Source organism: Nerophis ophidion, linkage group LG13 (assembly GCF_033978795.1).
Source record: "Nerophis ophidion isolate RoL-2023_Sa linkage group LG13, RoL_Noph_v1.0, whole genome shotgun sequence".
NCBI classification, from domain to species: domain Eukaryota; kingdom Metazoa; phylum Chordata; class Actinopteri; order Syngnathiformes; family Syngnathidae; genus Nerophis; species Nerophis ophidion.
Genome location: NC_084623.1, coordinates 36266087 through 36289890, shown reverse-complemented (window position 1 = coordinate 36289890; position 23804 = coordinate 36266087). Strand labels below are relative to the sequence as shown.

The 23804-nt window shown below is 42.4% G+C and overlaps 1 protein-coding gene across 2 annotated transcripts in view; it reads left to right on the top strand.

Annotated features, from left to right (window-relative positions):
- The window catches only part of dhrs12la (dehydrogenase/reductase 12-like a), a 32384-nt gene extending 12253 nt beyond the window's left edge, over nt 1–20131 (top strand). For both annotated transcript variants that reach the window (XM_061918853.1, XM_061918854.1), the window contains exons 7-10: nt 5436–5540; nt 8918–9008; nt 13398–13535; nt 19150–20131. In XM_061918853.1, the coding sequence (XP_061774837.1) occupies nt 5436–5540; nt 8918–9008; nt 13398–13535; nt 19150–19265 (450 nt within the window). In that variant the 3' untranslated portion in view covers nt 19266–20131. The remainder of the gene's footprint in view (nt 1–5435; nt 5541–8917; nt 9009–13397; nt 13536–19149) is intronic.
- Nucleotides 20132–23804: the final 3673 nt, after the last annotated feature.

Here is a 23804-nt window from a genome sequence, read left to right as displayed (position 1 = left end):
CAGGTGAGTATCCGAATTACAAACTGAGGGCAGGTGTTCAAGCCCGACGTAAAGTGGTTGGCAAAACAACGGAAGACAACAAGCAGAATCGAAAATAAAAGCGCTGGTCAGGAAATAAATACAAAATACACGACAAAATTAATAATATTATCTAAACCTGACAAGACAGGACTCCCTTCCATTCATATACTTACACTTTTAACCTGATCCACTCGACGTCCATGCCACCGGTCTGGTCCCCTCCCAGGTTTCTCATTGTAGCCCATTGGGTTGAGTTTTTCCTTGCCCTGTTGTGGGATTTGAATTTCTATAGTGTTTTGTATATTGTACAGGATTGCTTGTTATTTTTGTTGGAGAGTAGTCTGTTTATTTCCATTTTTAGTTTTTCCTTTATTACTGATTGATTGATTGATACTTTTATTAGTAGATTGCACAGTACAGTACATATTCCGTACAATTGACCACTAAATGGTAACACCCGAATAAGTTTTTCAACTTGTTTAAGTCGGGGTCCACGTCGGGGTCCACGTTAATCAATTCATGTGTTATTCATTTTACCCCATATTTGTTCCCACTACTGCACCTTAAGCTGGAGTCCTTATTCTCGTTATATGCAAATACAATGACAATAAAGTCCATTCTATTCTATTCTATTCCATCTGAGCCGAGGATGTTGTTGTGGCTTGTGCAGCCCTTTGAAACACTAGTGAATTAGGGCTATATAAACAAACTTTGTTTTATTGATTGATTGATACACCAAAAGGAGGGGGCGGCACGGTGAAACAGGGGTTAGTACATGTGCCTCACAATACGAAGGTCCTGAGTAGTCCTGTGTTCAATCCCGGGCTCAAGATTTTCTGTGCGGAGTTTGCATGTCCTACCCGTGACTCCGTAGGGTCCCTCCGGGTACTTCGGCTTCCTCCCACTTCCAAAGACATGCACCTGGGGATAGGTTGATTGGCAACACTAAATTGGCCCTAGTGTGTGAAAGTGAGTGTGAATGTTGTCTGTCTATCTGTGTTGGCCCTGCGATGAGATGGCAACTTGTCCAGGGTGTACCCCGCCTTCCGCCAGAATGCAGCTGAGATAGGCTCCAGCACCCCCTCGACCCCGTCCCCACCCCCCAAAATAGGGACAAGCGGTAAAAAATGGATGGATTGACTAACAAGAGGCCAAATAGCTCTAGTTAGCACCAGATCTTTATACCTTCCTGAGTACCAACATCCTGCAGTTCCACGTTTGACACACTCGATAACAAAATGAGATTTGCTGCACACACTTTTCCTAAATGTCAATAAACAAGACCACGGATCACCAGCTGCTGCAACTGTCTGCCCGACTTGCCGAGCTATTGCTGGAGTCACAGAAGCACATTGTGACAGCAATAGATGGCAAAATGATCCCTTAGAGAAATTAATATATTTCATCACAAATATTCATATTGAAATATGAATGCATTGGCGAAAAAGTAAATTTTTTTGTACATTGTTGTAATTAAATGTTAGCAAAGCCTGAACGACCACCTATGTGAGTCACCAAAGTATCAGCGACCTGTAGTAATGTGCAAACGTGAAGCATAAAGTTGGTGTGAAGCAGCGCACATGTCATGTTCACTCATCTTTGACGTCAAAAAAGGCATACGCCAGGTTTTTGTGCAAGAGTTTAAGCAAGTTTAATACCTGGTGAAGGAAAACAGCACTCAGATTCAGGGATAGTCATTGCAAGGCAAAACACAAAACACGAAGTAAAAACTAGAAATATGAGCGCTAGACAGGAACTAAAACACCAAACACAGAAAGTAAAGAAACAAAACAAAGTGTGACCTGACTTGACTTGACTTGACAGGTCAAGACTGTAACCCTCTTCAAGGGACAGATTACAGGCGTCCCAGAGTCCCAAAAAAAAAAAAAAAAGTCCTGCGGGTGGAGGGAGGACTTGGTGGCGGGTATGGTTATTATAACGATAAACTGTGAAGACCTCAACGATTTAAGAACTACCACAACGGCTGCAATGGCGGGAGAAGGCTGCAGCAAAAAAGGGTCCCCATTCGTTTTGGACTCCATGCCACTGGACCCTGACCCGATTCTGTCAAGGATCGTTTGGTGACTGTCTGTGCACTAGTCTCCCCATGTAAAACAAAGTCACGCACAGGCAACCTCCCTAAAGGGATACACCCCTACCAGGACGTTTGTCATACTCGTTCGAGTGACCGCCGATAACGATAAACCGGTGCGACCGGTTATCCGGTTCGAGGAGCGGCCCAAGTCTTTAAAATATTTTCTTGGATTTTCAAATTCTATTTGAGTTTTGTCTCTCTTAGAAAATAAATAAAATTAAAAAAATATAAGCAGCTCACTGGTAAGTTCTGCTATTTGAGCTATTTTTAGAACAGGCCAACGGGCGACTCATCTGGTCCTTACGGGCTACCTGGTGCCCGCGGGCACCTCGTTGGTGACCCTTGCCGTAGACCGTCCATCAATATTGTGACACATCAAGGAATGGAGCCTCTGATAGAGTCTCGGTTTGTCTTTCTTTATTTCACCAAATGCAACATTCTTGTACAGCGGGCTCAATCTTCTTGTCCCCCCAACACACATCACTTCCCATCCTTGTCCCTCAGTCAAGCCATTGGCTAGAACTTGAAGGCATCTGTGACGACACTGACTTGACCTGACTTGACTTGATTTGTTGAAAATAAATATATTTGACATGTCTTCACTTTATAAAATATATTTGGAGATATATCTAGTTTTAAAGAATTAGAAATACTGGAAGCATGTCACATGTTTAGAATGTAATCTCAGGGCATCCAATCGATCGCAACTGGGCTGCTGGGTTTGTCTCACTAGATCAGGGGCGCTCACACTTTTTCTGCAGGTGAGCTACTTTTCAATTGACCAAGTCGAGGAGATCTACCTCATTCCTATTTATAATTTATATTTATTTATTTATGAAAGAGACATTTTTGTTAACAAGTTAATGGTGTTTAATGATAATACAAGCATGTTTAACACACATAGATTCCTTTCTTTCATGAAGACAAGAATATAAGTTGGTGTATTTGATTCTGATGACTTGCATTGATTAGAATTAGACAGTGGTGCTGATAACGTCCGCATTTTCAAATGGAGGAAAAAAAAAGTCCTCCTTTCTGTCCAATACCACATGAAAGTGGTTGGATTTGGCATCTCATTTGTCCAACTTGCATACTCGTTTTTAAATACTTTGTCATGAGAGTAGCATATGTGTGTGGCCCTTTAATGTCTGGCAGCAGGTGAGTGACGTCAGTGAGTGTGCGGGTGGGCAAGCAAGTGAGAAAGCGGTCGAGGAGGGCGGGGGAGAAATACATTGGCATCAAACTCCGTAGCTTGCTAGCTTGTGCACGCTAGCTTTCTGAGACTCTTATTTTGTTAGCACAGGCAGGATGAAACAGGTCTTTTATGGTGAAGACGGGAACTGTGCAGTCGGTCTTTAGAGTTTTGACAGTAGGTACGGAGTCTCTAGAAATAAAATGTGATTCTCTGCGTCCGCCCTGTTAGTGATTTTTTTCTTAAATATGAGCTCGCAGCAGCCAGCGTCATCTCACAAGATCCTCGGGTGCCGAGAATGTCAAACAACTGACAAAAGTGAAGTCTTGGTATGATTGATGATTGCTCATTTTTATGTCTATTTTTTAATGCCTGGCTTGAGATCGACTGACACACCCTCTGAGATCGACCAGTCGATCGCGATCAACGTAATGCCCACCCCTGCACTAGATGTTTCACCTCTCATCCAAGTAGGCTTCATCTGTTCATGCTCAGACTTAGATTGGTCAGATCTAGTCCGTTTGAATGCCCTGAGAGGACAATGACCTGGATTAAGGAGAACCTTCACGTTTAGATTGTGCTTTTTTATATTTAAAGATGACTGTTCTCATTTACCAGGTTATTGTTATTCTCGTGGCATTCAACTGATCAGTTGTCTTCGACGACGTTTGGCCTCTCATCCGACTAGTTTTCATCAGTTCATGTTCATAGACTTAGCTTGGACAGATTCAAGATCTAAGCGCATCGCGCCAAGGTCCTAAATATATATCCTCTAACATGAGGAGCAACGTATGCACGGTAAGGAATGCTTTTGTTCTTTAGTGGTGTTGAAATGAATTAAATAACTCATTATCTTTTACATATGGTGAATGTTTATATTCATCTTGGAGAAAGCAAACCACCAGTTCAAATTGTGGTATTTCAGTTTGAGAAAATAAGATAAGGCCATTTTGTTTGGTATTTGCAGGTGGATTGGATCACTTCTCGTAGGAAAGAGGCTGTAATTGGGACTTTGGAAAGCAAAAGTGATTGCCCTATCCTTGAGAAGAGACTACATGTTCAGCTCTACGCCAACATTTTGAAGTTATGACTTAGTTGTTTTTCAGACCCTTACACACATACTTCTCCTTTTATGGTCAGGATGCGCTCTCCTGACTTAGCACACACTCATAGACAGGAAGGAGGAATGAAAAACTGATGGGTTGGCTTCTTCTTCTTCACAAGTGAGGGAAAGATGGAGAAAGAAATCAGCCAGAGAATCGGAGCAGCTGGGGAAATATTGCAGTCTTTCTGCCGCACTGTTGTGACGCAATGAGAGCTGAGCCAGAAGGCAAAGCTCTCGGTCTACCGAACTATCGACATTCCTCCTCTCACCTATGGTCATGAAGTGTGGGTCATGACCAAAAGAATAAGATTGCGGATACAAGCAGCCGAAATGAGTGTCTTCAGAAGGGTGGCTGGCATCTCCCTTAGAGATAGGATGAGAAAGTTCAGTCACCCGAGAGAGACACGTAGTAGAGCCACTGCTCCTTTGCTTGGGAAGGAGACAGCTTAGGTGGTCCGGGCATCTCATGAGAATGCCTCACAAGCGTCTCCCTAGGGAGGTCCTCATTGCAAGTCCCACTGGGAGGACACCATATGGGGGGATTACATCTCCTCTCTGGTATGGGAACGCTTCGGGATCCCCCAGGAGGAATTTGCTAATGTTGCTCTGGAGGGGGAAGTCTGGGGGTCTCTGCTCGAGCTTTTGTCCCGGCCACCAGATTTCGGATAAGCAGTATGTCCTAATAAAACTAAATCAGACATACATAGGTTGTGCCCTCAAATCTAACGGCGGCTGAAATTCCGAATGCAAATTTGTAGAAACGCCCATCTGTGTTCAACCAATCAGCGTTCGACAGCACAGTTCCACCTCGCCTCTAGGAACTGAAATAGTTCCTGTGGAACTTTATTTACCAGGGTCGTTTTTTCAGGGAGGTATTTCATTAACTAGGGTAAAAAGGAAAAGGGCATCCTTTGATTTTGACGTGCAAACATAGTCAACCATTTTCCCACACGCGGTTTTAGAAATCAGAATTTCACAACGGGTCCACTAACTCCACTTTGGCTTCACTCCTGTGTGTGCAGATCACTGTGTCATCCGGGGGGATGCTGGTGCAGAAGCTCAGGATAGGAAACCTGCAGTCGGAGCGAGGCCGCTATGACGGCACCATGGTCTACGCCCAACACAAGGTACGAAAGCTGGAATTGATTCTGGTACAATACAGATATGATCTTCCCAGCCTGGTTACTGCTACTTTGAAAGACTATTGCAGTTAAGAAAAGTCATTATTTGCAGATCTCTTATGTAAAAAATATATATATTTGACGGCACTTAGAAAGGGATGTCGTTTAGTTTGCTGCGTGTTTATTAACACAAGAAAGTGACGTGTGTAATTAACCCAAATACGTTTGTAAATGGTGTGTGACTCTGTGAAGTGATTACTTGGTGAGTTTTACCGGGAGTTGTTGAAGGTGGCTGTTGTGAAAGATGCGGAAGTCCAGATAGGGCAAGGCAGGCTCGGAGGTTAATGGGCAGGAAAGAGGTCAAGGGCTGGAGTCCGTAGTCCGGGGGCAAGCGAAAGGTCGAGATCTAGGGAGGCAGCGAGAAGTCCAGAGGGAATCTGGGGAGACGACACACACAGCTTGAAACCAGGGAACGAAGAAGAGTTGTGGGATGACGACACAGGACAAGACGCAATGAGCACAGAGGAAGGGAAACATGGAGAGCGAGAGGCAAGAGAGATAGAGACGTGTAGGGCTTACTGTACAGGTACAAGTAGTTACGTTCTGGCACTGGAACGCAGGACGCGCTGGCTTAAGACGGTAGTGGAGTCTTCATCATCATCATCAGGTGTGTCTATTGCAGAGTGAGTGCAGTTGCACAGTGGCTGGAGAGGAACACCCGTGGACGTGTCCACAGGCGCGCTCAGCGGAGCACACAGCAGAGTGTGTGGCGTAGAGATGCACGGTTTGCGGTCTTATCTATCCGCGGGTCGGGCGGGTGAAATGACAAAAAAATAGATTTTAAATAAATTTGGGCGGGTGGCGGTTGGACCATTCGGAAATATATATATACATCAGGGGTTGGCAACCTTTATCACTCAAAGAGACAATTTGACCCGTTTCACAAAGTACAGAAGACAATGGGAGCTGCTACCATTCTCGCGAATATCTGCTGGTGGTCACCCAGATAACAAGAATAAGGGCGTGCTATGAAGCCATTGCCTTGGACGCTTTCTACAACATGTACAAACTGCTTGCAAGTCCAGCAACATGATGTATGTGGCTTCCGCAGATACACGTACGAGATTGAAAGGCTTACTGGGTGATACAGGTTACACTGAAGATTGTGATACAAACAACTTTAACACTCTTACTAATATGCACCACACTGTGAACCTACACCAAACAAGAATGACAAACACATTTCGGGAGAACATCCTCACAGTAACACAACACAAACGCAACACAACAAATACCCAGAATCCTTTGCATACATGACTCAACCCCCCTCCATGCGTCGATTGAGGTGCGCGGGGTTGGGAGTGCGGGGGTGTAAAATATAGTCAGGAAGAGTCATGGATGCAAAAGATTCTGGGTATTTGTTGTGTTGCGTTTATGTTGTGTTACTGTGAGGATGTTCTCCCGAAATGTGTTTGTCATTCTTGTTTGGTGTGGGTTCACAGTGTGGCGCATATTAGTAAGAGTGTTAAAGTTATTTATATCACAACCTTCAGTGTAACCTGTATCACCCAGTATGCCTTTCAATCTCGTACGTATATCTGCGGAAGCCACATACAACATGTTGCTGGACTGGCAAGCAGTTTGTTTATGTTGTAGAAGGTGTCAAAGGCAATGGCTTCATAGCACGCCCTTATTCTTGTTATCTGGGTGAAAATCAGCAGATATTCGCGAGAATGGTTGCGGCTCCCATTGTCTTCTTTACTTTGTGAAACGGGTCAAAATATCTCTTTGAGCTGTAAAGGTTGCCGACCCCTGATATATAACAACGGGCGGGTAGCGGGTGGTTGTGGTATTGATAAAATGTTGGTTTGGGTGGATGGCGGGTGGATGACAACTTTAGTGATGCGGTTGCGGATGATATAATTGCCTATCCGCGCATCTCTAGTGTGGCGGCAGGTGTTTGAACGGCCAAATAGCTGTGGGGAAAACTAGCCAATGAGTGCGCAAAAATGTGTAGTATAGGGTGAACACAAGTTAATATAGGATTTGGAAGTTATCACTGGAATGACACTCATTCATGAAAATAATGTTGTAAAATGTTAGTTTTGTCCAAGTCAACGTGTGAATCCCAATTGATGGTCTAAAGCAGTACAGTAGGGTAGGGATTACCATGGCCCCATTCCTGGGTGGAGGAGTGAGGGTTAATCATTTGGCAGTTTTGTCACGTTTCATGTGTCAGGTGAACCATGACTATATGAATCTCCTTCCTACTGTAGTTCTGCTTTGGTTGCCAAACCCACCATTCACCAGCGGCGAAATATTTTCTAAATTTTCCCACTCAAATAGGTTATATTTAATGGAAAGACATAGTTGGAATGTGGGGTTGTGCAAAGTAGCTACAACAACAAGTTTTAATGAACATTTCAGGAGCATAACAAAGGTTTTTATCCATGAACTCAAAGCTATTTAGACAAAACGTGGCTATATTTTGCTCAACGTTTGGTCCCTACTTGCTAGCTCAGCAGACAGATAACAGGTTCTTTGAAGCACTGTAAAACTCAACATACTGAAATTAAACATATTACTTTTAGCTTATATAAGACTGCACCTCCAGGATTATGCGGCGTAAAATGCCGGATTTCGCGACTTAAACATTTTGATATATATATTTTTTTCAATTAAAGGAAATACTCAAAACAAAACACGTTTTAATTTAAAACTGTGTTTGTTATAGTTGACTTAGTATAATAATTGTTATTTTAAAAATGTCAACGTTTTCTCAATTTTATGCTCTTTTGCCTACACTTTTGCTGTTATTCTTTTTTTAGTGCATATGTTTTTTATTTTTTTTTTTTTATTTATTCATTTATTTATTTATATCCATCCATCCATTTTCTACCGCTTATTCCATTTTGGGGTCGTGGAGGGTGCCTATCTCAGCTACAATCGGGCGGAAGGCGGTGTACACCCTGGACAGGCCGCCACCTATTTATTTTTTATATGCTATTTGAAAGCACACAACTTTTAAAATTTTGGCAGACACATTAGGTATATCTACACAAATTATCAGTATGGCTGATACAGGCTGGAATTTTACTGGGTATTGGATTGGAAAGACAATCAGTGGTATTGCACGTCACTAGTAGACTATCCAACAAACTGTTAGTCTTCTTCTATGACAGCAGCGGGTTTTAAAAAGCACTGCAGAGCATTGTCGCCACCTAAAGGACTTTTGAGAAATGACAGACCACTGGATAAAATACATCTTGTTCTTTGTTTTGTTTTGTTTTACCCAAAAAATGGGTCCCACCATCTTAGAATAAACTAGTTTACAAGGCTCAAAAATGTGTGTGTGTGTTTGTGCGTTTGTGTGTGTGTTTCAGAGGCAGCAGGTGGTGATGACAGAGCAGCTTGCAAAGATTCACACAAACATCCACTTCTCTGTCATGCATCCAGGCTGGGTGGACACTCCTGGTACCACCCACTCAAACACCACAAACAAGGCCCATTTACTCACTAACCTGCTTTAGGGGGCTCACTGAATTGATTACGTAACATTTTTTGTTGTCGTTATTTTTATATAATCATATTTTATCCCAGAAATGTACAAATCCAGTTTCCATACGAGTTGGGAAATTGTGTTAGATGTAAATATAAACGGAATACAATGATTTGCAAATCATTTTCAACCCATATTCAGTTGAATGCACTACAAAGACAAGATATTTGATGTTCAAACTGATAAACACTTTTTTTTTTTTTGCAAATAATCATCAACTTTAGAATTTGATGCCAGCAACACGTGACAAAGAAGTTGGGAAAGGTGGCAATAAATACTGATAAAGTTGAGGAAATCTCATCAAACACTTATTTGGAACATTCCACAGGTGTGCAGGCTAATTGGGAACAGGTGGGTGCCATGATTGGGTATAAAAGCAGCTTCCGTGAAATGCACAGTCATTCAGAAACAAGGATTGGGAAACGGTCACCGCTTTGTGAACAAATGCGTGAGCAAATTGTCGAACAGTTTAAGAAAAACATTTCTCAACGGGCTATTGTAAGGAATTTAGGAATTTCACCATCTACGGTCCCTACTACTATCAAAAGGTTCCGAGAATGTGGAGAAATCACTGCACGTAAGCGATGATATTACTGACCTTTGTTCCCTCAGGCGGTACTGCATCAAAAAGCGACATCAGTGTGTAAAGGATATCACCACATGGGCTCAGGAACACTTCAGAGAACCACTGTCAGTAACTAAAGTTAGTCGCTACATCTGTAAGTGCAAGTTAAAACTCTCCTATGCAAAGCCAAAGCCATTTATCAACAACATCCAGAAACGCTGCCAGCTTTGCTGGGCCCAAGCTCAGCTAAGATGGACTGATGCAAAGTGGGAAAGTGTTCTGTGGTCTGACGAGTCCACATTTCAAATAGTTTTTGGGAAAGTTGAAAGTTGTGTCCTCTGGACCAAAGGGGAAAAGAACCATAAGACTGTTCTAGGTGCAAAGTTGAAAAGCCAACATCTGTGATGGTGTGGGGGTGCATTAGTGCCCAAGGCATGGGTAACTTACACATCTGTGAAGGCACCATTAATGCTGAAAGGTACACACAGCTTTTGGAGCTTCATATGTTGCCATCAAAGCAACGTTATCATGGACGCTCTTGCTTATTACAGCAAAATAATGCTAAGTCACTTGTTACAACAGTGTGGCTTCATAGTAAAAGAGTGCGGGTACTAGACTGGCTTGCCTGTAGTCCAGACCTGTCCCCCATTGAAAATGTGTGGCGCATTATGAAGCCTAAAATACGACAACAGAGACCCCGGACTGTTGAACGACTGAAGCTCTACATAAAAAAAGAATGGGAAAGAATTCCACCTGAATTGCTTCAAAAATTAGTTTCCTCAGTTCCCAAAGGTTTATTGAGTGCTGGTAAAAGAAAAAACACAGCGGTGAACATGCCCTTTCCCAACTACTTTGACACGTGTTGCAGCCATGAAATTCTAAGTTAATTATTATTTGCAAAAAAAAAAAAGTTTATGAGTTTGAACATCAAATATCTTGTCTTTGTAGCATATTCAACTGAATATGGGTTGAAAAGGATTTGCAAATCTTTGTATTCCGTTTATATTTACATCTAACACAATTTCCCAACTCATATGGAAACGGGGTTTGTATTCAATGAAAGAAGAAAAACGGGCTGCCATATAATATAGTTATCTTAATACTAAAAAACCAAAATAGCTCCGCCAAGTTGACATCCACATACATGGTCGACAGCTTCTTTTGTAGTGTATTTAAAAAAATAATTTCAATGACGTGCATATTACCAGATGTGAGAGGGATCTTAAGACATAATATATAGAACATACAACTAAAAACAAAGGTGTACAAGAGGAAAGAGGACTTGTACACTGTCAAAAGTTACCATATACATTGTGAAAATGGTCAACCTCTTTTTTCGACATAAAAGTAGAGATCCAGGAGACTCATTTCATTGACAAACTGGTCTGTTTATATGTTGGAGCATTGTAACCTACCTCATTATCGCAACCTGAAACAACAGCAACTGGCAGGAACTGTTGGTGACGAACCCCAAGATGCAGGCAGGCATAAATAGCAGCCAGCTGATTGACACCAGGTGTGGCCAGGCTGGTAATCAGCAGCAGGTGAGGGGAAACAGTGGTCAGGGAGACATGCAGGAAATGGAACCAAAATAAGGCCCAACGGGGTTGTTGGCGGCGTCCACAGGCCCACCGAAGAGGTTGATGGCGCCCGCAGGCCCACCGGAGAGGATGGCGGCGTCCGCAAGCCCGCTGGAGAGGATGGCGGGGTCCGCAGGCCGACGGGAGAGGATGGCGGTGTCCGCAAACCCACGTCTGCAAGCCCACGGGAGAGGATGGTGGTATCCGCAAGCCCACCAGAGAAGATGGCGGCGCCCTCAGGCCCACCGGAGAGGATGGCGGCGTCCGCAAGCCCGCTGGAGAGAATGGCGGGTTCTGCAGGCCGACGGGAGAGGATGGCGGTGTCCGCAAGCCCACATCTGCAAGCCCACGGGAGAGGATGGCTGCCCCCACAAGCCCACCAATGACGATGGCGGCGTCTGCAGGCCCACCGGAGAAAATTGCGGCCCCCGCAGGCCCATCAATGAGGAGGGCGGCGACCGCAGGCCCACCGGGAAAGATGGTGGCATCTGCAGACCAACTGATGAAGAGGGCGGAGTCTGCAAGCCCACCGATGAGGATGGCGGCGTCCGCAGGCACACCAGAGAAGATGGCAGCGTCCGCAGGCCCACTACAGAGGATGGCGCCGTCCGCAGACCCACCGGAGAGGATGGTGCCGTCAACAGACCCACCGGAGAGAATGGCGGCAGTCTGCAGGCCCACTGAAGAGGATGGCGCCGTCCGCAGACCCACCGGAGAAAATGGCGCCGTCCGCAGACCCACCGGAGAGGATGGCGCCGTCTGCAGACCCACTGGCGAGGATGGCGACGACCGCAGGCCCACCGGAGAGGATAGTGGCACCCGCAGGCCCACCGGAGTGGATGGCGGCTTCCGCAGGCCCACCGGAGAGCATGGTGGCGTCCGCAGGCCCACCGGAGTGGATGGCGGCGTCCGCAGGCCCACCGGAGAGCATGGTGGCGTCCGCGGGCCCACCGGAGTGGATGGCGGCGTCCGCAGGCCCACCGGAGAGCATGGTGGCGTCCGTAGGCCCATCGGAGAGAGCGGTGGCGGCCGCAGGCCCACCAGAGTGGATGGTGGCGCCCACAGGCCCACCGGAGAGAATGGTGGCGTCCGCAGGCCCACCAGAGTGGATGGTGGCATCCGCAGCCCCACCGGAGAGGATGGTGGCGTCCGCAGGCCCACCGGAGAGCATGGTGGCGTCCGTAGGCCCATTGGAGAGAGCGGTGGCGGCCGCAGGCCCACCAGAGTGGATGGTGGCGCCCGCAGGCCCACCGGAGAGAATGGTGGCGTCCGCAGGCCCACCAGAGTGGATGGTGGCATCCGCAGCCCCACCGGAGAGGATGGTGGCGTCCGCAGGCCCACCGGAGAGAGTGGTGGCGGCCGCAGGCCCACCAGAGTGGATGGTGGCGCCCGCAGGCCCACCGGAGAGAATGGTGGCGTCCGCAGGCCCACCAGAGTGGATGGTGGCATCCGCAGCCCCACCGGAGAGGATGGTGCCATCTGCAGGCCCACCGGAGAGGATGGCGGAGTCCGCAGGCACACTTGTGCTAAAACATTCACCAAATGTATGGATCCATTAAAATAAAATAAAAAATTGCAAAACTTGCACCAAATTCATAGAGCATTTAAAAAAGAGTTGGTGCAAAACTTATGACACAATTCATAGAACATATAACATAAGAATTTGGAAAAACTTGCAGCAAAATAATGCACCCATTTTTTTAAGGTTGTTGGCCACTTAAAGTAAGATTTGCACATGTACAAAATATTTATTGTCAAAGAATCAGCACAGCAGCTCTTTCAAATAAAAAAAATACTAAATATCACGGGAAAATAGAAGAATCAGAATCAAAACATGCACAAATGTAGGTTATTTTCAATTTCAGTCTTGTCGACAACCAGTTATGTTGATGTGAGTCAGCCGGTGGAACAAATGCACCGTACGTAAGTCTGTGCTATCAAACGCTGTTCTTAATTTAGATTGATTAATTAATTAATTAAATTAGGTTATTTTCTCTTCTTTTAATGAATACAAATTGCTTGGTTCTGATAAACTACACCACTAACCCCTAAAAAGGCAGCTTCCCCCTCTTTCTGTATCTGCAAAAACAATGCATCATTTTAAGTAAATAGACTTTTGCCAGACTGCATAATCACATACACCTTCTCTATGCTTCAAGCTGTAGCCAACGCCATGCCTGACTTCCATCGCTCCATGAAGGACAGCCTGCGGACCCCCGAGCAGGGCGCCGACACCGTGGTGTGGCTTGCTGTATCCGAGGCTGCCGGCGTCAGCCCCAGTGGACGTTTTTATCAGGGTAACTATGACACCTTCGATATACTGTGTGTGTGTGTGTGTGTGTGTGTGTGTGTGTGTGTGTGTGTGTGTGTGTGTGTGTGTGTGTGTGTGTGTGTGTGTGTGTGTGTGTGTTCTGGCAACGCTTACTTAATGGGGACATCGCTCTGTTTACACAGTCACCTTTAGGGGACCTCTGACTGTATAGGGACAAAAAAAACAGGTCCCTTAAAGGCAAACCTTTTTAAATGATAGTCAGATCCATATTTAATTTGAACTTTTTTTTTTAAATGGTCCTCAATAGTCACGTACAAATATGTGTGGATTATGTTGCTCCCCATGAACCATATTAAAGGCCTACTGAAACCCACTACTACCGACCACGCAGTCTGATAGTTTATATATCAATGATGAAATATTAACATTGCAACACATTCCAATACGGCCTTTTTAGTTTACTAAATTACAATTTTAAATTTCCCGGGAGTTTCGTCTTGAAAATGTTGTGTAATGATGACGTGTACGCAAGACGTCATGGGTTTTTAGGAAGTATGAGCGCTACACACACACACAGCTAAAAGTCGTATGCTTTAACGGCATAATTACACAGTATTTTGGAGATCTGTGTTGCTGAATCTTTCGCAATTTGTTCAATTAATATTGGATAAGTCAAAGTAGCAAGATGGAGTTGGGAAGCTTTAGCCTTTAGCCACACAAACACATGGTGATTCCTTGTTTAAAATTCCTGGAGGTGAAACTTTACTATGGAACAGAGCGCAGTCAAGCGAATATGAAACACGACGGAATGTCAACCAGCAGGTTTTGGTGAAAAAATTGTGGTTAAAAAGTCGCTTCTTACCGGAGAAAAGCTGAGCTTGTGCCGTCCATAGCTGCCGTCGACTCCCCTGAGACATTGGCATCAAGACACCCGTGGACACACCCCTGCGACTATCAGGTACTATTTAACTCACTAAAACCCCTGGCAACACAATAGAAAGATAAGGGATTTCCCAGAAATATCATAGTAAATGTGTCTAAAAACATCTGAATCGCTCCCAATGCAATCGCCTTTTTTTTTTCTAGTCCTTCACTATCAATATCCTCATCCACAAATCTTTCATCCTCGCTCAAATTAATGGGAAAATTGTCGCTTTCTCGGTCCGAATAGCTCTTGATGCTGGAGGCTCACATCATAAACAATGTGAGGATGTGAGGATCCCTCACACCGGTGACGTCATCGGGTTTTTTTATTAGTGACCAAAAGTTGCAAACTTTATCGTGGCTGTTCTCTACTAAATCCTTTCGGCAAAAATATGGCAATATTGCAAAATGATCAAGTCTGACACATAGAATGGACCTGCTATCCCCGTTTAAATAAGAAAATCTCATTTCAGTAGGCCTTTAAAGATGTGTATGAGCTAAGTGGGCAGCGGCCGTTTTCCCTATTTTTTGTTTCTGCCTCCATAACCTTTAGAAAGGGTGGTCCCCATAAGTGATGATCAAAAACTTGGTCCCCATTCCAAATGATAACCTGTGTGTGTGTGTGTGTGTGTGTGTGTGCGCGCGCGTGCGTGCGTGCGTGCGTGCGTGCGTGCGTGCGTCTTAAACTAGTGTTCGAACAAAAATATGAATATCTCAGCTGTGGCCTAACCACTTTTCAAGTGTAAAACCCACACAGAGAATGTCTCCAACAAGTGGACGACAAAGCAGACACATTAAAGAAGCCTTTAGAGGTGTTTCTTTCTATAACTATAAACAATGATTACTATTATTACTTATAATAAATCAAAACAGTACATTAATTTGACAATGAGCTTTGAGTATGTGCTTTTACCGCCATCTAGTGTCTACTTTTAAGTCTGTGCGGTATAAAACGAGTAAAACATCAGTGGTACCCCAACTTACAAGCTTAGTTGGTTTTGTAGCGGAGCTCTTAACTCAAAACACTTGTATCTAAAATCTACATTTCCCATTGAAATGATGGCGCTTGGCCCCCAAACTACAAATATTTTGTGATATTTTACTTTTTTATTTTTGTTTATGTCTTCATTTGGCAGTCAACAAAATAAAAATAAAAAAACAATTTTACACTGCATCGGTTCGCAGCTGAGTGTGAAGCGACCGGAATGATAATCCGCACCTCCAAGCCGAGTCCATGGTTCTCGCCCGGAAAAGGGTGGAGTGCCATCTCCGGGTTGGGGAGGAGACCCTACAACAAGTGAGGGACTTCAAGTACCTAGGAGTTTTGTTCACGAGTGGGGGAAGAGTGGATCGTGAGATCGACAGGCGGATCGGTGCGGCGTTTTCAGTAATGCGGACGTTGTACCGATCCATTGTGGTGAAGAAGGAGCTGAGCCGGAAGGCAAAGCTCTCAATTTACCGGTCGATCTACGTTCCCATCCTCACCTATGGTCATGAGCTTTGGGTCATAACCGAAAGGATAAGATCACGGGTACAAGCGGCCGAAATGAGTTTCCTCCGCCGGGTGGCGGGGCTCTCCCTTAGAGATAGGGTGAGAAGCTCTGCCATCCGGGAGGAACTCAAAGTAAAGCCGCTGCTCCTCCACATCGAGAGGAGCCAGATGAGGTGGTTCGGGCATCTTGTCAGGATGCCACCCGAACGCCTCCCGAGGGAGGTGTTTAGGGCACGTCCAACCGGTAGGAGGCCACGGGGAAGACCCAGGACACATTGGGAAGACTATGTCTCCTGGCTGGCCTGGGAACGCCTCGGGATCCCCCGGGAAGAGCTAGACCAGTGGTTCTCAACCTTTTTTCAGTGATGTACCCCCTGTGAACATTTTTTTAATTCAAGTACCCCCTAATCAGAGCAAAACATTTATGGTTAAAAAAAAAGAGATAAAGAAGTAAAATACAGCACTATGTCAACAGTTTCTGATTTATTAAATTGTATAACAGTGCAAAATATTGCTCATTTGTAGTGGTCTTTCTTGAACTATTTGGAAAAAAAGATATAAAAATAACTAAAAACTTGTTGAAAAATAAACAAGTGATTAAACTATAAAGCTTTCTACACATAGAAGTAATCATCAACTTGAAGTTTCCTCTTTGGGGATTGTAATAGAGATCCATCTGGATTCATGAACTTAATTCTAAACATTTCTTCACAAAAAAGAAATCTTTAACATCAATAATTATGGAACGTGTCCACAAAAAATCTAGCTGTCAACACTGAATATTGCATTGTTGAATTTGTTTTTCACAGTTTATGAACTTACATTCATATTTTGTTGAAGTATTATTCAATAAGTATATTTATAAAGGAGTTTTGAGTTGTGGCTATTTATAGAATATTAAAAAAAAAAATCTCTCGTACCCCTTGACGTACCTTCAAGTACCCCCAGGGGTACGCGTACCCCCATTTGAGAACCACTGAGCTAGACGAAGTGGCTGGGGAGAGGGAAGTCTGGGCTTCCCTGCTCAGGCTGCTGCCCCCGCGACCCGACCTCGAATAAGCGGAACAAGATGGATGGATGGATGAATTTTACATCCATGAATTCATAAATTTACAATTTTACAGACCAAAAGTATTTAGGCTCAAGTTAGACACTTATTTTGCCTAACACTATTAACAAACTCAAATACAAGACCGAGACGTGGTAAAGCCAGGAAACATCGGGCTCTAATCTATTTTTTTTTCCTTTTTTTTTTAATAATAATGATTTTTAATACACAATAATACAATAATAACACAATTCATATTCCGAAACAAAACCAAGCCCAGCAACATTCAAAACAGCAATAAACAGAGCAATTGAGAGGGCACACAATCATGACACAAAACAATCCAAAAGTACTCAAATAAAATGAATAAAATCAACAACAGCATCAATATTAATAATAATTCCAACATAGCAGTGATTAGAAATCCCTCATTTACATTATTATTTAAAAAAAATTAAAAAATGAACAATAGTGTCACAGTGGCTTACACTTGCATCACACCTCATAAGCTTGACAACACATAGTGTGCAATATTTTCCACAAAGATAAAAGAAGTCATATTTTAGGTTCATTTAATAGTTAAAATAATGGATCCCTTATTCCAAGATATGCCTCATTATTGCTTAAACTACATTCAGTTTCTGATCTTGAGCTTCATAGAAATGTGGCATCTCCTTTACACAACATATTACAAATACACTTTGTACACAGCATAAACACTGTTCATACAGCGGGGCAAAAAAGTGTTTAGTCAGCCACCGATTGTGCAAGTTCTCCCACTTAAAATGATGACAGAGGTCTGTCATTTTCATCATAGGTACACTTCAACTGTGAGAGACAGAATGTGAAAACAATTCCAGGAATTCACATTGTAGGAATTTTAAAGAATTTATTTGTAAATTATGTTGGAAAATAAGTATTTGGTCACTTCAAACAAGGAAGATCTCTGGCTCTCACAGATCTGTAACTTCTTCTTTAAGAAGCTCTTCTGTCCTCCACTCGTTACTTGTATTAATAGAACCTGTTGAACTCGTTATTTGTATAAAAGACACCTGTCCACAGCCTCAAACAGTCAGACTCCAAACTCCGCTATGGCCAAGACCAAAGAACTGTCAAAGGACACCAGGAAAATAATTGTAGACCTGCACCAGACTGGGAAGAGTGAATCTACAATAGGCAAGCAGCTTTGTGTGAAAAAATCTACTGTGGGAGCAATTATCAGAAAATGGAAGACATACAAGACCACTGATAATCTCCCTCGATCTGGGGCTCCACAGAAGATCTGATCCTGTGGGGACAAAATGATCATGAGAACGGTGGGCAAAAATCCCAGAACCACACGGGGGGACCTGGTGAATGACCTGCAGAGAGCTGGGACCAAAGTAACAAAGGTTACCATCAGTAACACATAACGCCGACGGGGAATCAAATCCTAAAGTGCCAGACGTGTCCCCCTGCTTAAGCCAGTGCATGTCCAGGCCCGTCTGAAGTTTGCCAGAGAGCACATGGGTGATACAGCAGAGGATTGAGAGAATGTCATGTGGTCAGATGAAACCAAAGGAGAACATTTTGGTACAAACTCAACTCATCGTGTTTGGAGGAAGAAGAATACTGAGTTGGATCCCAAGAACACCATAACTACCGTGACGCATGGGGGTGGAAACATCATGCTTTGGGGCTGTTTTTCTAAGGGGACAGGACGACTGATCCGTGTTAAGGAAAGAATGAATGTGGCCATGTATCGTGAGATTTTGAGCCAAAACCTCCTTCCATCAGGGAGAGTTTTGAATGGTGGACCAAATACTTATTTTCCACCATAATTTACAAATAAATTCTTTAAAATTCCTACAATGTGAATTCCTGGATTTTTTTTTCACATTCTGTCTCTCACAGTTGAAGTGTACCTATGATGAAAATTACAGACCTCTGTCATCATTCTGAGTGGGAAAACTTGCACAATCGGTGGCTGACTAAATACTTTTTTGCCCCACTGTATATATAGAATATATATATAAAAAAGCCTGTGAAATCTTGGAAGAAGTGAGTATTGGAAACCGACGTTAGTCGTTGGTGGGTTTTTTTTTTGGTTGGTAGTTTTATGCACAGAGCACTTCTGCCTGCGATGGTGGCAAAATATGAATTTGACCAAAGTGTTTTATGTGTCACCGCTTAAAGACCGGACGATGGTGGCCACCCACCTGCCGCTGGCTTGGACACACAGTTCCCCTCTGGAGGAGCAGAAGCTGATATCCGCTCTGGACGACTTGGCCAAGATGTTCCAGCCGCACTGAAGCAGAAGCAGCACATCTTCACCGCTCTAACCAGCAACACTGACCAAGCCAATGGACCTGATCCAAACATTCTTATCGCTTATTATCATATAGCACATTCATAAAGCCACATGACAAGGACTAAAACTACATTTATGATTTTCTTGGAGAGAGCATTGCACACATTTACGCTATTTAACTGTGACTTTTTTGAACGTTGTCAATCTGATGGGAATCAGATTGGACCAAAAGTCACAAAGGCCCAGCTATGAGTTCAACCTTCTTGTTGTGTAGCTAAAAAATGTGTAACTAACAACTGTGTTTGTGTGTTTTTGTCACGTCGCAGTGTAGCGGGTGAATTCCAGCAGGAAGTGCGGTGCTCTCACTACGGCAGGGATGTCCAAACGGTTTCTGTCCAGAACACCGGTTATGGAAAAAAACAAAAAAACAATGACATACTGTATTTCCTTGAATTGCCGCCGGGGCGCTAATTAATTTAAAACCTCTTCTCACTCCTGCGCTTACCAAAAGCATGCGGTAAAAGTAAGCATGCGCTAATTATTTTAAAACCTCTTTTCACTGTGGCACTTACCGAAGGTATGCAGTAAAAATTTGAGTGTGGTGTAAGCTTGGACCTTAAATCCTACTGAATAACACTTAATCTTCTTCCATTTTTGCAATTTCACATTACCGGTATTGAAATCAGCCTCCTCCATTTTGAAAATGATGATAGGGGAAGTGTCACTCGTGACGTCACGAGTTTGACCAGGCGGTAATACTAAGCATGCGCTAATTATTTTGGAATTTGAGTTTGACCCGGCAGTAATTCAAGGCAGGCGCATACTATACACCCTGCGGCAATTCAAGGAAATACGGAATACATGCTGTGATGTTATATATATATATATATATATATATATATATATATATATATATATATATATATATGTATATGTATATATATATGTATATGTATGTATTTTTATGTATACATATATATGTATATATATATATGTATATGTATATATGTATATATATATATATATATATATATGTATATATATATATATATGTACATACATATATATATATATATAAATATATATATGTATATATATATATGTATATATATATATACATATATATGTATATATATATATATGTATATATATATATATATATATATATATATATATATATATATATATATATATATAAACAGCTTTGGATTACAGGTATTAAAGCATATTACAGTATTATTATTAATATTAATGATAGTAGTATGGATGACTATTTGTTAGGTTTATTATATTATTTATATACTTTTTATTTACTTAGATGGTTAGTTTATCCAAAATGCATTCAGTTTTTACTTTCCGCTGCAAATTGTCACACTCCACTTGTATCGGTGCAAAGTAGATGCTTTTGAAAGAATGAAAAAAGCTACGCTCAAAAGGTAAATATAAACAGCCTTCATCTCAGGTTTGTGTTTAAGACAACAAAGCACAATATTAATATTTGTATAGTAGCATTTTTTGTTGCTGTGTTTTTTTCTTGTTTCAAATTAAAAACATCTGGAAAAAAATGCCCCCGCCCTTTTGACACCCCTGCTCTTTGGGAATTATATACAGCAGCCTTTTTCATTTTATGTATTCATTAATATTACATGTTCTGACTGGGATTTCAGCTTATTAATCATGCATAACCGTTCGCGAATAAAATTACAAAAATGTAAAACTGTTTACTACTCTTGCTTTCTTGAATAAATGACCTATTATAATTATACAAAAAAAAACACAGTTTATTATTTTATCAAAACTTCTCTTTGAAAGAGAGGCATTGATCAAAGAACAAATGTTTAATACAATGCATAAAATTACGACTTGGATGCAAATTTATTTTTTTAAATTTGGTTTGTCTATGAATGTTCTCGTTCACCCTGGTTAATGTAATCTCAGGATATTCAATCGATCGTAACTGAACTGTTTGGTTTGTCTTAGAAGACGTTTCACCTCTCATATAAGTGGGCTTCATCAGTTCATGCTCATAGACTTGCATTGGTCAGATCTAGTCATAGACATGCATTGGTTAGATCTAGTTCTCGACTTTGATTGGTCAGATCTAGTCTAGCGGCTGGTGTTAAAACGCCAAATATATCTAAAAACCAGGAGGTTGAGCCTGTGCAAGGATGGTTTCGCCATATCTTAGTGAGGAAAAACAACTGTTGAGACGCAAACAAACAATCCTACCGTCAAAAGCTAACAACAGTCACCTTTGAAAATGTATGTTTTTCCTTTAGAATCTCATTAAATAAGATTTGTTATTAAGAAGTGCATCAACTTTTTACAGAACACCAGAGGCTTACATTAAAAAAAAGAGTACTGAGTGCTTCCACTCTAATGCTAAGTTTATTTTTCTTTAAAAAGTTTACAACATTGGTTATGTTTTTGTGAGGTTGTGCAATGTACTCATTCATTAGTAATGATGTGGTCAAAGGGAACTACATTTTCGTTTTCACTTTCTCATGCACTCCGAATCATTTTAAAAAGTAAAATACAAACCCCAAAACCAGTGAAGTTGGCACGTTGTGTAACTCGTAAACGAAAACAGAATACACTGAATTGCAAATCCTTTCAACCTGTATTCAATCGAATAGACTGCAAAGACAAGATACTTAACGTTCGAACTCGAAAACTGTCAGATTTAGTTTGTAACGAACCCCAAGATGCAGAGAAGGAGGCAGGCGTTTTGCAGGTAAACATGTTTTAATTAAAATACTAGAACAAGAACAAAAGGGGTGCAACAAAAAGCGCGCACCAGGCGGATAAAATAACTAAAAGAGCTAGCATGGGAGCTAGAAAACAAAAGGACCTAGCGTGTAAGCTAGCGGGTAACGAGCAGGAAAACAGAAGCTTGTAGAATGAAAACAAAACGGAAGCAGGGAACAAAAGACAGTAAGCTACAAACAGATACCGAAATATAGCTTATCGCTACACTGCAATGACACGACAGGAGCGACAATACGAAAGTGACATAGACAATAATCCAGCACTGACTGGATGGGAAGACAGGTCTAAATAGGACCGAGCTGATTGACACCAGGTGTGGCGAGGTGCCTATTAGCCGCATCTGAGGGGACACAGAACTCAGGGAGAAAGACAGGAAACAGACAAAATAAGAGCGTTGACAGGAACTAAAGACAGGAAATACTACACACACACAGGAAAAACTCAAACACAAACTGTCAGGGGCAAGCCTGACAAAAACGTATTGATTTTTTGCAAATATTAGCTCATTTGGAATTTGATGCCTGCAACATCTTTCAAAAACGCTGGTACAAGTACCAAAAAATACTGAGAATGTTGAGGAATGCTCATCAAACACTTATTTGGAACATCCCACAGGTGAACAGGATAATTGGGAACAGGTGGGTGCCATGATTGGGTATAAAAGCAGCTTCCATGAAATGCTCAGTCATTCACAAACAAGGATGGAGCGAGGGTCACCACTTTGTGAACAAACGCGTGAGAAAATTGTCCAACAGTTGAAGACCAACATTTCTCAAAGAGCTATTGTAAGGAATTTAGGGATTTCACCATCTACGGTCCGTAATATCATCAAAAGGTTCAGAGAATCTAGAGAAATCACTGCAAGGCCGAAAACCATCATTGAATGCCCGTGACCTTTGATCCCTCAGGCGGTACTGCATCAAAAAGCGACATCAGTGTGTAAAGGATATCCCCACATGGGCTCAGGAACACTTCAGAAAACCACTGTCAGGAACTACAGTTTGTCGCTACATCTGTAAGTGCAAGTTAAAACTCTACTATGCAAAGCGAAACCCATTTATCAACAACACCCAGAAATGCCGCCGGCTTCACTGGGCCTGAAGTTATCTAAAATGGACTGATGCAAAGTGGAAAAGTGTTCTGTGGTCTGACGAATCCACATTTCAAATTTTTTTTGGAAACTGTGGACGTCGTGTCCTCTGGACCAAAGAGGGAAAGAACCATCCGGATTGGTCGGATCTAGTCTAGCGGCTGGTGCCATAATCTCAAATATTTATACTCCTAAAACCAGGAGGGTGTGCCTTACAGATGTAGCGACCAACTCGCCACATCTTAATGAGAAAAACATCCATTGAGACGCAAACAAACAATCCTATTGTCAAAGGGTAACAACAGTCACCTTTAAAAAAAATTTTTATTTCAGAATCTTATTAAATAAGAATTGTTGATCAGTTGTGCATCAACTTTTTACAGAATACCAAAGGTTTACATAAAAACAGAGTACTGAGTGTTTCCATTCTCTTATGCAAAGTTTATTTTTCTTCAAAAAGTTTACAACATTGGTTATATTGCTGCAAGGTGGTGCAATGCACTCGTTCATTAGTGAGCATGTGGTCAAAGGGAACTACATTTTCGTTTTCACTTTCTCGTGGACTCCAAATCATAAAAGTATACTAATAAAGTGGGTTCTAAACATTTTTCGCAGAGTTTATAAAACACTGTAAAACAAATCCTATATATGCAAAATGTATACAAAGTGGTTATGGTTATT